At 42.6% G+C, this 14,560-nt stretch overlaps 1 protein-coding gene and 1 pseudogene across 3 annotated transcripts in view; one reads left to right on the top strand and one right to left on the bottom strand.

Annotated features, from left to right (window-relative positions):
- Positions 1 to 14,560, top strand: part of LOC134369290 (sodium/glucose cotransporter 1-like) — a 76,424-nt gene that overhangs the window by 28,525 nt on the left and 33,339 nt on the right. For all 3 annotated transcript variants that reach the window (XM_063085641.1, XM_063085639.1, XM_063085640.1), the window contains exons 3-5: positions 3,948 to 4,052; positions 4,685 to 4,744; positions 5,967 to 6,071. In XM_063085641.1, the coding sequence (XP_062941711.1) occupies positions 3,948 to 4,052; positions 4,685 to 4,744; positions 5,967 to 6,071 (270 nt within the window). The remainder of the gene's footprint in view (positions 1 to 3,947; positions 4,053 to 4,684; positions 4,745 to 5,966; positions 6,072 to 14,560) is intronic.
- Positions 7,704 to 8,447, bottom strand: LOC134370880 (large ribosomal subunit protein uL30-like; annotated as a pseudogene).

Consider the following 14,560-nt stretch of genomic DNA (forward strand, 5'->3'; position numbering starts at 1 on the left):
CAGGGAAGGTTCTTGGTTGACATACTCTCTTAACTTCTGCATATTTGAGAATGTCTTCTAGTTTCCTTTGTATAGAAATGATAACTTGGCAGGGTATATAATTCTTGGCTCAAAACTATTTTCCCTTAAAACTCTGTAGATATTGTTCCATTATCTTATGGCATTTAGAGTTGCAAGAGAAAAATCTAAGGTCAGTCTGAGTTATGCCCTGTTATAGGTAACTTGCTTTCTCTGTCTGGCTACTTGTAGAATTTTTTCTTTATCCTTGAAATTTAAAAATGTCACCAGAATATATGTAGGTGTTGCTTTCTTTTCATTGAATTTTAAAGGTACCCTGTGTACTTTTTCCATTTGTAGATCTAATGTGTTCTTCAACTATGGAAATTTTCTTCAATTAGCCCCTTAATTACTGTTTCAGCTCCATTTGCTTTGTCCTCTGTTTCAGGTATTCCTATTATGTGTACATTGTGTCTCCTGGACCGACCCTCTTGGTCTCTTTTTTTCTCATCTTGATTTCTTTTCCCTTTCCTCTGCATTCTGTGAGATTTTCTCTGTTTTGCATTTACTTCAGTGATTTGATTTTGTGGAGAATCCACCTTGTAACCTCACTCTATTAACTCTCTCAACTCCGTGATACATTGCAAGCTCTCTGCCCATCCCTTCTCTAACACTGTGGATAGTTTGTCAAACTCCCTTGTTATACAATTCCTAAACCTTTCTATAGTTTCTATTTCCTGTGCTACATCCATTTCAAGAGGAGGCATTTTCTAGATTACTTAGCTCTGTTCCTTTCTTCTGAATTGCAGTATTATGACCTTTTCAATAGCTCTTCTTAGCAAAGAGGACCAAAAATGAAGATTATGGGCTCAACACATGAATTTTGCAGGGAGGACACAATTCAGTCTGTAACAGTGTCCATTGTGGCTCTTGTGAATTGTCTTTGAGAGTGAAATAATTGTCCTCTTGGGAGGAAATGGGAGAGAATGGTTACCAATTGAGGGTCATTCTGAGTGGCCAGCCATTACTGATTCATTATGTCACTGAACTTTTGCACAACACTTTCATGAGAGAAGGTGGGAGCTCACAGATGTGTGATCACCCAGATAGCAAGAGGTCAAGAAAGCATTCAAACTCAAATTTTTAAGCTCATGCTGTCTTCACACTGGAGGGAAATTTACCGTGAAATCTTGCTGAATTCCTGGGACTATGTGTTCAAGCCAAGCTGTGGGCGCTTGGCAGGCCCTTTAGGGTGTTCAGGAGGGTCTCCGAATAGGGCAGTGATATGACCACAGTTGTGCTGTGGGGAGGTAACTGGCCATGGGAGTGGGTGGGGGTGACTGATAGGAGGGAGAGACTAGACATCATCTAGAAGCTTGTTGTATATAATGACAGGCAGCACAAAGGCAATACAGATGTCCACAACATTGTGAAGTCAGAGTCAGGGTTTTGGTAAATGATTGAGGGGCAGGTCATGGGGTCGAGAGAGGGAGTTCAGAATGAGGCTAAGGTGGTGCCCCTAACAGAAATGAACCGAACCTGGCCCAGGACATTCTGGTACCATCAAATCTCTCCTGGCCCCCTTCCATACTCTTCTCAGCTGGTGAGGGGTGATGGACCTCAGGACAGCCTGAGATTGCTTAAAGTCCGATGTCTTCCTTTGGAGGGGATATTGGAGAGGACTTCTGGAATTTAAGATTAATCTAATGCAGTTAATAATTTCTGGTAATTATGTCCTTAATAGTACACTATTAGGCTTAATAATTTACCAAGTGAGAGGTGATAAATGAAAATGGGTCAGGACAGGTGGGCCACTTGCTGAAGGGAAATTTTGATTAAAAGTGGACTCTTATCCCCTGCAAGCTTTGAGCAGAAACAGGTGGACATCTCATTTCCCCTAGTTTTCTGTTTTAAATGGACGGTATTCACACAGTTACTCAAGTCCCAAATCTAGGGGTTGCCCTTGATTACTCTTTTCCTCATTTCCAATGTCTAATCCATTCATAAAGCCTGTTGACTTTGTTTCTAAAACTTACTCCCAATCTCTAATTTGTCTTTGTCTCTACTGCTACCACCTTAGTCCAAGCTGCCATCCTCTCACCTAGAGGCAGTGATAACCTCCCACCTGGTTTCTGTTCTCTCCCTTGCCTCCAATACTACACCCTCCACATAATTTAGAGCAATCTTTAAAAGAAATGAGATCCTGCTTCCTCCCTGCTTAAAACATTCTAGTGACTTCCCATCACGCTAAGAGTAAAACCCACTCTTCCTATCCTGGCTTCCTAGAATCTATGTGACTCCACCCTCCCGACTTTCCAGCCTCCTCTCAGGCCATTCTCCTGCCTTCCAGCACTTTCCAGCCACTCTGGCTTTCTTTCTGCTTCACAGCATGCATGTCTTTCCTGCTCAGAGGGTCTTTGCTTTGTTGGCATGCTTTCCCTCTGATCTCTGCATGGTTGGCTCCTTTTTTCACTCAGATCTTGGCTTGAAGGTTTGAGTTATAATAATAATTCTCTAAAATTAGAGAAGAATCTAACCACTCTATCAAACTTTATTCTCTTCACAGCACTTACCATTCTCTGATCTTTCTTTTTGTTGTTTATTTATGTTGACTGTGTTTGAATATAAACAGCTGATTCCCCAGAGTCTAGAATGTTTGGCACATTTAGTAGATGCTAAGTTAATATTTGTTGAGAGAATGAATGAGTGCACTTACACCGCTGTCTCTTCCTCATCATTCTGAGAACTCCTTCCACCCAGGCCTTCAGCAATCTCCCTCTTCTCTGATTTAGTATTTGGCAGGAGCACCAGCTGCCTTATATTGGGACAGGGCTGGTATTTTTAGGACAGTTTCTTGGCGTAATCTGTCTTTTGGGAGATAGATGTTTTGGTCCAGAATTGGACTATCTTAGGGACATTAGACAAATAACTGCAAGCCTCCACCATGTGCTAAGCAAGAATGGGAATAATTATACTTGTTTGGTACTTATCAAATGCTGCTGTACCTTCTTCTCTGGAGTATAGAAGGACTCGAGAACTTTCTGGAGTTCTTTTGGCTCACAGATGCAGTTGACCTGATGGCATAGCATATTGGTCAGTGCAAGATCCCTTTCTTGTTTTCACTGCTATTTTTTTCTTTGTCTCCATTCACAGTCCCATTATCCTTTCCTCTTCCAGTCTTCCTCTCTTGGGTATTTAATATATATCTTTCCAATCTGTTTTCTAATCTGTATACTTAGACATATGTGTCTCCTTGAAAAATTCAGTATTTTGTGCATGTGTCTATGTAGTCTCTTTGTAAAAATATTTTAAAAAATAAAAATACTATATGGATTTAGAGAATTATTATTATTAGTTTCATCTCTTGTTACTTGGGAGTACATAGAATCATATAATTTAATAGTTAAGAATCACTGGGAAATCACTGGCTCTGTGCCCCTCCCAGTTTGACAAGATGACTGAGGCCCAGAGGTTTTCTTTTAAATGATTCTTTTCTAGAAAGTTGCCTGTATTTACTGAGAGCCTGTATTGGGCCAGGCCGTAAGCCACCAGGCATGCTGGAGGATATGGAGCTGAATGGCCCAGGCCTGCCCCTGAGTAGACAGCCTCGCAGGAGACTTTCAGTAGAGGCCCAGCAGGCTGTGGAGCTTCCCGTGTCTTCTTCACTATTGCGCGTTGGTCTCACAAAAGACTCATGGATCATCTGCTTTGGGAATACCTCCCACTGCTTCTTCCCTAATCATCTCCTTTTCATCATCCCCATTTCCCAAGTCCCCACATCTGCCTTCTGAACCAGCTATTCGGACAGACTCCAGCACAGTAGAGTTCCTGCACCACCTCTGCTCTTTCCTGTCCTTCTCTTGGCTGACATGTCCCTTCTCTCTTTGTCCTACTCTGAGTGTCCTGGTTGAGTCTAGAGTCTGCACCTGAATTTATTTTTGTGTTTCCAGATTGGTGCCTCCCTCTTCGCCAGTAACATTGGAAGTGGCCACTTTGTGGGACTGGCTGGGACAGGAGCAGCTTCAGGCATTGCCATGGGAGGCTTTGAATGGAACGTGAGTAACGACAGAGCCACTGTGTCCTGGGACTGGAGGGAGCATTAGCAGTCAGCCAGGCCAATCTATGCTCAGAGGAGCGCTGGGTGTTAGGAAACTCCTCAGAGCTGCCCAGGTGTAGGTGGATGAGGGGCATGGCTTCAGGAGCCCCAGCATCCACCAGAGCAGCATGAGAAAACCACTGATATGACAGTCGTTCTCTTTCCCCTTAGTGTTAGAAAGCCAAGCCCCCCAGTATCCTTCTAGTCACATTGCAGATTTGGACTGCTAATCACCAGATTTCCATAATAATAATAATTATTATTATTATAAAATCTCTCTGAATGGTATTTTACTCCTTGTAACCAGGGAAGAGGCAAGGGAGAACTCAGTGCCCTGGCTAGGGCCTAGGGCTGTGATATTAGTGGGTTACCTCCTGGGATCCCCTCGGCTATTGCCCAACTACTGTTTCCCTGGGCCTACTGGGCAGCAAAGGCCGCCTCCAGTCTCTAATGGCCACCAAGGGAGTTGTCGTCAGAGCTAAAAAGAGCAAATACTGGGTGATTTTTCTGCAACAGCTAAGAGGCCCTTCAGGCGGCAGGCGTGGGCTAAGCTTTCTTCTAGTTTGAATCCACCTCTTGTTTTGATTTCAGGCCCTGGTTTTGGTGGTTGTACTGGGCTGGGTGTTTGTCCCCATTTACATTAAGGCTGGGGTAAGTATCTGTTCTGTTATTCCATTTCTTGCTGGCAAACATATATGTGAGCTTGGTGCTCCTGGAGAGCAGAGGCGACTTTATGGTACAAATGTCAGAGAAGACCTGTGGGTTGGCTTTTGCTCCCAGGTCATAAAGTTTCTGACTGCCAGCAGGGGCATTAAACAGATCCACTAGGTTGGATCTGATGGCTTTTGTCAGTCCATGCTCATGACTTTCCCTCTAGGAAGCTCCCCTAAGCAACCTCACTCAATTCAACTCTCTGAAGCATCATGTTTCCTCACTCTTGGTGTGTACTTGCACTGCACTGCCATGCACTGCTCTTAACATAGAACTGACTCTAGCCTCTGCCCCTGGAAAAGAAGCAGCTTGAGAAAAAGAACTTTATTTTGCCTTCATTTACATACATCAGCAGCTCTTGTTTGCTGAGCATGCAGCTTGTACTCAACTATCAAATGCATGCTTGGTTTCCTGACTATGTCTCTCTGTCATTTTGCATAGGGCAGCTTTGGTATCATCTGTTCAGTGAGATATAATGAACACCTATTATGTGTAAGTCTATACTGTAGGAGATAAAAGCAATATAGGAGAAACACAGGGCAGATTCTGCATCTTTTCAAGGCTCACAGTTTATTGGTGACACATGTCTGGTCCCAGGAGACAATGGGCTCATGGTTGAGGGAGCAAGAAAAGAAGCGTGGTTGGAATTTGCAGAAAGGAACTGGGAGAACAGTTGGGCAGGCCTCCAGCTGCAATCATTAACCCTGCCTGTGTGAAGAGCATCATGAAGCCTGGCCAGCTTGTTTGGTGCACTGCAAAGATGCCACCATTGTTACAATGTCTTGTTTGCAGTAGGTGCTCTGTATAGTAATGAAAAAAAAAAAAAATATATATATTCCCTCCTACTCTAGGGCAAGGATCTGCCTCCTTAGTTATGCCTAGTCATGTGTCCATTCAAAAACAGGTGTTTATTGATCATCTTCTATGTGCTGGGATAACACCTAGCTACTCCTATAGCAGTGGGGCAGGTGGGATTACAACAAGGAAATGGCTGGCAGTCAGGGGCCATCTTTCCACCTTGCAGACTTCTGTGGCCAATGATGGTTATAAATCCTTGAGCATACTTCCGTGGCTCTAACATCAGGGTGGATCTCATTTCTCTGCCTGTTCTGGGCCCTCTGGTCTCTCTCGCTGGCAGTGACCTCTCTTGCATCCCATGCAGGTGGTGACAATGCCAGAGTACCTGCAGAAGCGGTTCGGAGGCAAGCGGATCCAGATCTACCTTTCCCTTTTGTCCCTGTTGCTCTACATTTTTACCAAGATTTCGGTGAGTCCACTGCTCTGGGGGCTGGGCACTGGCTGTCTCAGTAGCTGCTCACTCTCACTTCCCAGCACATGCTGCCGCACCAAGATGCAGCTCTATATGTTTCTATTAACTCAGTCCCTTAAGCCTTCTTGCTTCTTGGGGTAAAGTCCTATTTCACGCATCAAGGAACCACGGGAGTTCAATGGAACTCCTTGTCCTCCACTGTGGTGCAGGTTGAAAACATAAACAGGTTTAAGAAGGCTCAGGGAAAGCTGTTTTTGAAAGAAGATTAGAAGGGAGTTAGGGATAGAACCACCATATGATCCAGCAATCCCACTACTGGGTGCGTATCCAAAGGAAACAAAATCAGTATGTTGAAGAGATATCTGCACACCCATTTTAGTTGCAACATTATTCATAATAGCCAAAATGTGGAATCAACCCAAGTGCCCGTCAATGGATGAATGGATAAAGAAAATGTGGTATATATACACAATGGAATACTATTCAGTCATTAAAAGAATTAAATCCTGTCATTTGCCACAATATGGATGAACCTGGAGGATGTTATGTTAAGTGGAAAAAGCCAGACATGGAAAGACAAATACAGCATGACCTCACTTACTTGTGAAATCTGAAAAAGTTGAACTCATAGTAGCAGAGAGTAGAATGGTGGTCACCAGGGACTGGGGAGATGTTGGTCAAAGGATACAAAATTTCAGTTAGATAAGAATAAGTTCAAGAGATCTATTGTATATCATGGTGACTACAGTTAATAACAATGTATTGTATTTGAAAATCTCTAGGAAAGATTTTGTGTTTTCACCATAAAAAAATGATATGTGAAGTAATGCTTATGTTAATTAGCTTGACTGAGCCATCTCACAATGTACACATATTTAAAAACATCATGTTGAACATGATATGTATATACAATTTTTATTTCTCAATTTAAAAAAAAGGGGGAATTAGAAATATCTAAGGACTGGCTCCAACCTTAGAGGCAGCCATGGGACTTGGTGCCCTGTCAGGGTCAAAATTTGACTCCATCTGACATTTCTGATGCACTTAAACATGGACATCAGTGCCAACTCTGTAAGGGACTACTGACATTCTGTCTTCTTTTATGGACAGGGAAATGAAAACCCTGGGGATGGAAAGTACTCAGGATCCTGAATCAGGAGTAGAACCCAGGCTTCTGACTCTTACTTCACTGTCCTTTTCCCTGCATGAGGCTCCCTGTGTTCACTTGAGATCAGCTCCCTGGGCTGCTAGTTGCTAACCCTTTAGGGGATTTTTACTGTCTCTGAACCCAACCACGGGGTTGCTCTCCTACCAACCTATTCTCCTTGCCAATCTGGAGCAGCAGTCCCCATTTTGCAGAGCTGAGATTTCTCAGAAACTGGCTGGCCACTGGGGTGCCTTTGAAAGCTGAGCAGAGCTCTTGGCTGACCTACTGGAGCAAGCCTTGTATTCCTTCTTTCCTTCATTTTTTCTTCCTTGAAAGTGTTCAAGTCAATTCCTCATGATGGCAAGACAAAACAAAGCGGGAACCCCCCCCCCCTCAGGAAACCATCAAAATTCTTTTCTTTTTCGAAAGCAGTCGCTCTTTATCTAACTAAGCAGATTGCAAAAACAATCACGGCAGACACCTTAGTTCATCTTTCTAATAAGCCCGTTGATTTGATCTTCCCTGTTGCTAGCATCTCCACCTTCCACAAAATGAGTGGTCGTCTTCTTCATCCCACCCCATGGAGAAGATAATTTGAAGGGCCACAGGAAGTTACTCGCTTCTTTGAAGTGCTTTCCAACAGTATAGATCTCATGAATCAGATCCTCCATGCAGATGATGCCATATTTACTAAGAGATTGGGCAATCAAAGTGTTATCTATCAAGGCAATTTGCTTCTTATTGATTTTGCCATAACCATGCTTTGTAGATTAGTTTATTTACTGACTTCAGGTTTGGGTACCCACAAGCAATATATGGTTTCACAATCTTCAGCATGTTAATTGAAGCCTTGTTGAGCTTAACAAAGGTGCTATTGAAGATCTGGCAAAAGAAAAGAAGCTGCAACACTTTTCAGACCTTTGGGCTCACACTTGATACCTCTAATCTTGATGACAAATGCCAATTTGGGTTCTGCAGGTGCATAGAAGTTAACAGTTTTTCTTCCATCCTAGCCATATGAATCTCAGTTCTGTACATCTGCCTATATTCCTGTGATAGTGCTTAGCTTTTTCATAGATAAGCTTCTTCCTTGTCTTTTGAAGCATCTTTAGGGCAAACTTCTTCCTCTGGCGCTTGATCTTCAGCTCTGTGAAGTTCCTTCACTTTTTCTTAAGGGTTTCTGTCACAGCAGGAGCCTTCTTTTCCTTCTCGTTGACACCCTTCATGGTTCCAAAAGATGGTAGGAGGAGAAAAGTTTTCATGTAAGTTTTGGTCGGCATTTTTCTTTCCCTAAGATGAATGTCAGTCTGATAAAGATTAAAACAACAGTGGGGGAAAAAAAAAAAAGAGAGAGAAAGAAAGAAAATGTGAATGATAAAGAATAAGAAAGAAAAAAGGATCTTGGTAAGAAAACTACCTAGGAAAACAATTGGAAGAAGCTGGGTTCCTGGTCTGTTCTACTGCTCACTAGCAGGTGACCTGGGGAAGATGGCATAAGCTTTCCAGAACTTAGCTTCCTCCTGAGTAAGGGAAGGATAATAATTCCTACCTAGCCGAACTCACTGGGTGGTGGTGAGGATCAAGTGAATTTATTTGAAGACATAAAGTGTTATTGAGATGTAAGATATTATGATGAGGAACATGGCCAGTCGAGAACCTTCAACACTCTATGAGAAGCTCCTTGAGCTGCAGTAGGACAGAGAGAAGTGACATTTTCTGATATCACTCAGGGAGTGGCTCCAACTTTCTCCCTTAGCCAGTAGTTATAAAGTGCTCATAGCTCTGTCAAAAGGGTTATCTCATTAGCTATGTTCAGTTTTCTTCCCTTTTCTTGTCCTCCCTTATCCAGCACCAAAGGTGAGATTGGACCAATTTCAGTATCTTGCAAAAGATCTGTCCTGGCTGAGATCTGAGTTGGATTGGAACCGAACTGAGCATTTTCCTCTAGCTAGGTAGGGTGCTGAAAGGACAGTTGCTAGTACTTTTATTTTCCTGATTACTTAAGGCTGAGACAACAGCAATATTAAGTAACATCTGCATTTTTTAATGGAAAATTTCAAACATACCTACACAGAGACAGGATAGTATAATGTGCACTCATGGACCTAATACTGATCACTTCGCTTTAACAATTATCAATATTATGCCATTCTTGACTCCTCTATCCCCTTTCACTTTTTTTCCAGCAATATGTTAAATTAAATCCCAGATCATTTCACTATTATCATTTCACTATAAATTCTTCAGAATGCACCTTTGACTTTTTAAAAACATAAACTTTGTGCTTTGATCACATCTAACAAAATTTACAGTAATTTCTCAACTTCGATAATTTGATACCTGGTTCATATCCACATTTTCCTGATTATCTCAAAAATGTTCTTTTACTTATAGATAGTTTATTTAAATCGGGATCCAAAGTCCATACATTGCACTTGATTGTTCTTTCTTTAAAGGAATTATATATGTACAAGCCTTCAGCCTACCACAGTTATTTTTCCCTTTTATGTATTACCTTTCTGTCCTGGCCTGCATGCACAAACTTTTTTTTTTGATTGGGTAGTTTGTCTTTTTATTGTTCAGTTTAAAAGTTCCTTATATATTGTGAATATCAGATATATGAGTTACAAATATTTTCTCCCATTTTGTAGGTTGTCTTTTCACTTTCTTTATAGTATCCTTTGATGTACAAAGGTTTGAAATCTAGGTGAAGTTTAATTTTTCTATTTTGTCTTTTGTTGCTCATGCTTTTGGTGTCATTTCTAAGAATCCATTGGCAAATCCAATGTTTTGAAGATTTACCCTCATGTTTTCTCTTAGGAGTTTTAGCTCTTATGTTTAGGGCTTCGATCCGTTTTGAGATAATTTTTGTGTATGGTGTGAGGTAGGGGTCTCACTTTATTCTTTTGCATGTGGATTTCCAGTTCTCCCATTACCATTTGTTGAAAAGACGATTGTCTCCTCATTGAATGGTCTCATACATAAGCTTTTACACAACTCAGTGAAAACATGCTCACATTGATAAGGCCAATAGGGTTTTGTCTTGGAGTTGGGACTGACACCCCAATAGTGTTCCCTCCTTGAGCAGCTTCCTGACTTCCACTGCTACTGCCCTTGACCTGTGCCTTTGTGTTTTATCCATTCACGTGATGATTCTGCTTCTTCATTTTCTCCTCCTCTCCTTCAGGTTAGTTTTTAGTTACAAGATGAAGACCCTGGGCTTTCCATTCTTATTTCATTAGATAATTGGTGTGCAGAGCCTAGACTGGGAAGGGCTGGGAGGGCTGGAGAAGTCAGGCCTTGGTTTCCCGAGGGAGGGAAAGACATTGATCTAAGAGAGAAGAGATGTAAGTGGGAGGGTTGGGAGGTCACACTGGAAGGAGTGGGAGGTTGGTGAGATAATTGTCCCTTGGTTCAGCTTGTGAGGTGGCATCTGTGTAATGAGCATGTAGAGGAGGGCACGGGGTTTCCCCTTCTTGGAAACAAGCATTCTCAAAGTCCACAGTTCAAGCGGGTGAAAGTCTGTTGACTGCAGTTGCCATGGAAAGGGCACTCTGCCCTCAGAGCTGTTGTAGGGGTAGTCATATAAATAGACTAAGCGCCCAACCTCTCTCCCTGCCTTTTCTGTGGCCTCATCTATTTTTCAGGTTACTGATTAAACCTCCTTGGACTTGGGAGCCCCTACAGTTAGCTGAGGGGCAACCTCCTTCAACTCAGATCCTGAAGGGGCACATCCCCCAGCAGTCAGCTTTTTCTAAATGTTGCTTTTGAATTGTACACAGTATAGACTGCTCCCACTCTGTGAGATTTCTGGGGCTCTCTACTGGAGGCCCTGACCAAGGTTGTACTTGTTCCACCCATTGCCTAAGGCCAGCGATCCCTTGACAAATGCATACGAAGGATGGTAGCTGCCTTTTGTTTAGTGCCAGTCTCTCATTTAGTCTCCACTAAAGGCTTCACTTACTCCATTTCCAGTTCTCATAAGAGTACTACACGGGTAAGGATTTCTATTTTATTTTCCACTTCACGGACGAGAAAACTGAGCCTTAGAGAATTTAAGTAATTTGCCCCAGATCACACAGCTAGTATATGGCAAAGCCAGGATTGTAACCAGGGTTTTTCTATCCCTAAGTCTGTGTTCTCTTCACAGTTCTGCACTGTGTTTGCATGGGATGAAGGTATGAATAAGAAAATGGGGTAAATCATCTAGTCCTATGTTCTATGCTCTCATTTTACAGATGGGGAAACTGAGGTCCAGAGAGGGAAAGGGACTTTGTGGGGTTAAACAGGAGCAGAAACAGGATGAGAAGCAGGTTTCCTGACTCTAAATTCAAGCTCTTTGGCGTTATGTCCTCCCTGCCTTCTAACGCTCTCATTCCTCCAGTACAGAGTTCAAATTTAAGACCCGGGGAAAAGTTAAGAGAGACAGTTGAATGAGCCTCACAATATAAATGAATTTCTGAGAGTAGGGTTTGAGAGAACTGTGAGGAGAGAACATCAGCGACACAATAGGTGTGTGAAGGATCTGAAGGAGGGACACCTATGTAGAGGGAAGGTAGAGAGGGATGCAGCAGGCAAGGCTTTGCTTTCGTAAGTTTGGCTGGCTGGCTCCCCATGAGTCATAGAGAATGAAAATTTTAAAGAATTACACTGATGTCAACTGTCCGCACTAGGAGCTCATATCAAGATACACAGGAGTGCAAGGCTCACAGACAGAAGAAAAGAACAGTTATTTAACAAAATACAGTAGAAAGGTATTTATATTGCACACAAAGTTTCATCGATTTTGTTGGGTGTGTGGGGAAGCACAGACGGTTTGTGTTGGGTGAGAAGAGAGGAGGGATGGCCTTGTGAGATCCATGTCCAGACAGGGAACAGCCAGGGACCTGCCAGGAAGGCCCAGGGAGGACGTAGTGATCCAGGGGGTGTGCGACTGATGAGAGAGAGGAAGCAAAAGGGCATTGCAGGTGCAGGACACTGGGCAGCCATGGTGTGGAGCCTTGGCTGTGGCTGCCGTCTTATTGATTGTCCCTCTTCTAACTCCTGAATTTTATTGACTCCCTCGAGCACCCTACCTTATCAAGTTCTGGGAAGCATTCTGTTCTGTAAAATTTCCTGACATTGTGTATCTTATTAAAATGTGCACAATCACTTGAGATAAAGCCTCAGATTTTATGATTACGTGTGATGTCCAAATGTCCCCATTTGTATTTCCTGGGGTTATTACAGATCACAACTGCAGTAAGCTTTTACAGCACCTCCACTGTCCATTTTGGATCCTTGGGTCAAAATAGGAGATTTGGCTTTTGCTCAGGGATTTAATGCTCATTACCTGGGCCATTCGCTTTAACAAATGGAAAGAGAAATTTGAGTAATGGGGCTTCTGCATCTGAAACCTAATTGTCAGGCAGGATTTATTGTGTGTTCAGATACATTTTGGTTAGGAACAGAATGGGTGGCAAACACACTTCCCCTCTTACCATGAAATTGTAAACATTTTTCAGGTTTGAATCTTTATTATTTTTAGGGGTTGTTGAACATAACTGTTGATATGTCATTTTCATCAAGCCATTTAAACATTCTCTGGTGGATTAAAGCTTTAAAAATTTTTTTTGTCTTTTTATGTGACCGGTCGCACCGCGCTCAGCCAGTGAGCGCACCGGCCACCCTATATAGTATCCAAACCCGCGGCGGGAGCGCTGCTGCGCTCCCAGCGCCGCACTCTCCCGAGTGCGCCATGGGGTCAGCACGGATTAAAGCTTTTGACAGTGGTCACTTTTGGTCAGAGTGATGGAAGTGGAGCTATTACTTTTCAACATATAAATTTCTGTGCTGTTTGTTTTTAAACTACACACATGAATTATTTTATATTATTAAATCATTTTATTTTAAAAGTAAAAAAAAATTTTTTTTGGTTAAGAAAGATATTACTCTCTGCAGAAAACATACCAGAAAGGACGTCCCTTACTTTTCAATGTTGTTATGAGGATCGCAATAATACATGCATCTGAAAGCTCTTGGTAAATTGTAAAATTCCCTGGATATGAAGGAAAAAACCCCCAGTGAAGCAGGAGAAAGTTTGAGCAGCTGGAGAGAACTAAAGACTAATGTCAAAGCACCTGGGTTCGCTCAGCTGGAGTCACCTATGTGAGTTTAGCTAAGGTATCCTCAGGCTGGCTTTTGGGGGTCCCAGGGCAGAATTTATTTCTGAAGTTAGGAGTGACTCATGGGGGAAGAATCTGTCCTAGTTTTTTTCAATTTACCAGGGAGATTTTCTTAGAATTCTTTATCTGTACTATTAGATGGAAATAGAATATTAAAAAACACTTCACAGAAGTCTTTATAGACTTCATTTATAGAATTATCTTAGGAGTTGTGTGTTACTTATTTGTGACTAATGTCAAAGGGAAATATTAATAAGCATATCACAGTATACTATGGCATGTCATCATGAAGCATTAAAAATGAACTACTCTGGAAAATAAACCAATCAAGGGCATTTTTAAGGCAGTGCATACCATAGCAGGCTTGGAATCTTTTCCTAGCTTATTTATGCTTGTTAGCTAATCTACCAAAACAAAGTGTGTACATTTAACAACATTCCACTGTGATCAATGAATAGGGTTCTTTTAATTTAGATAACTTTATGTGACTATACAGAAGTCACTGGAGGGGAGGGACCAGCATTATGAAAATCCATCACAGTTTCAAGTGGCACAGTGTGCATAGTCAGGAAGGACTGGCCATTTTACCTTTAGCAAGTCTAATGTACAGCAGGGGCTCTTTCCTCCTCTTGGGCTGCTGCAGAGGGCAGGATGAAACTGGTCCAGGATTTGGGAGGGGAATGCTTTCCTCGACTGTAGGACTTTTCCACTTCCAGCCATTGAGAATCACAAGCCACTGGAGTCAGGACTTCCTGTTCTCAAAAGTGGAGAGGTGAAATGTCTTGTACAAGGTCACTCAGGCCTAGAGTGGCAACACGAGGGATAAAGCACAGGTCCTCTGACCACCAGTCCCAGGTGGAGGGGGATGTCTCTTTCTAAGTCACGTCTTTCCCCTACCTCTCTGCCGTCACTAGGAAAGATGATGACATTAGGTTCCTTGGGGCAAGAAACTCTGCAGGGGAGGTCTGAGAGGACAGGAACTAAGGCACCGGGTCCTCACAAGGCCCATTTTGGGGGAAGAGGTTGTTTCTCTCCAGGGCTCACATATTAGCACATAAACACGGAGCTGATTTTAGACAAACTCTCTGCCAACTAACAGAAGTGGGGAATAGGAGATTCCACTGGGAGGAGCAGGATGGTGTGGTGGTGGTGGGGGACCTGAACCACTGGAGGGT

This window comes from Cynocephalus volans, chromosome 2, assembly GCF_027409185.1.
Source record: "Cynocephalus volans isolate mCynVol1 chromosome 2, mCynVol1.pri, whole genome shotgun sequence".
Lineage (NCBI taxonomy): Eukaryota > Metazoa > Chordata > Mammalia > Dermoptera > Cynocephalidae > Cynocephalus > Cynocephalus volans.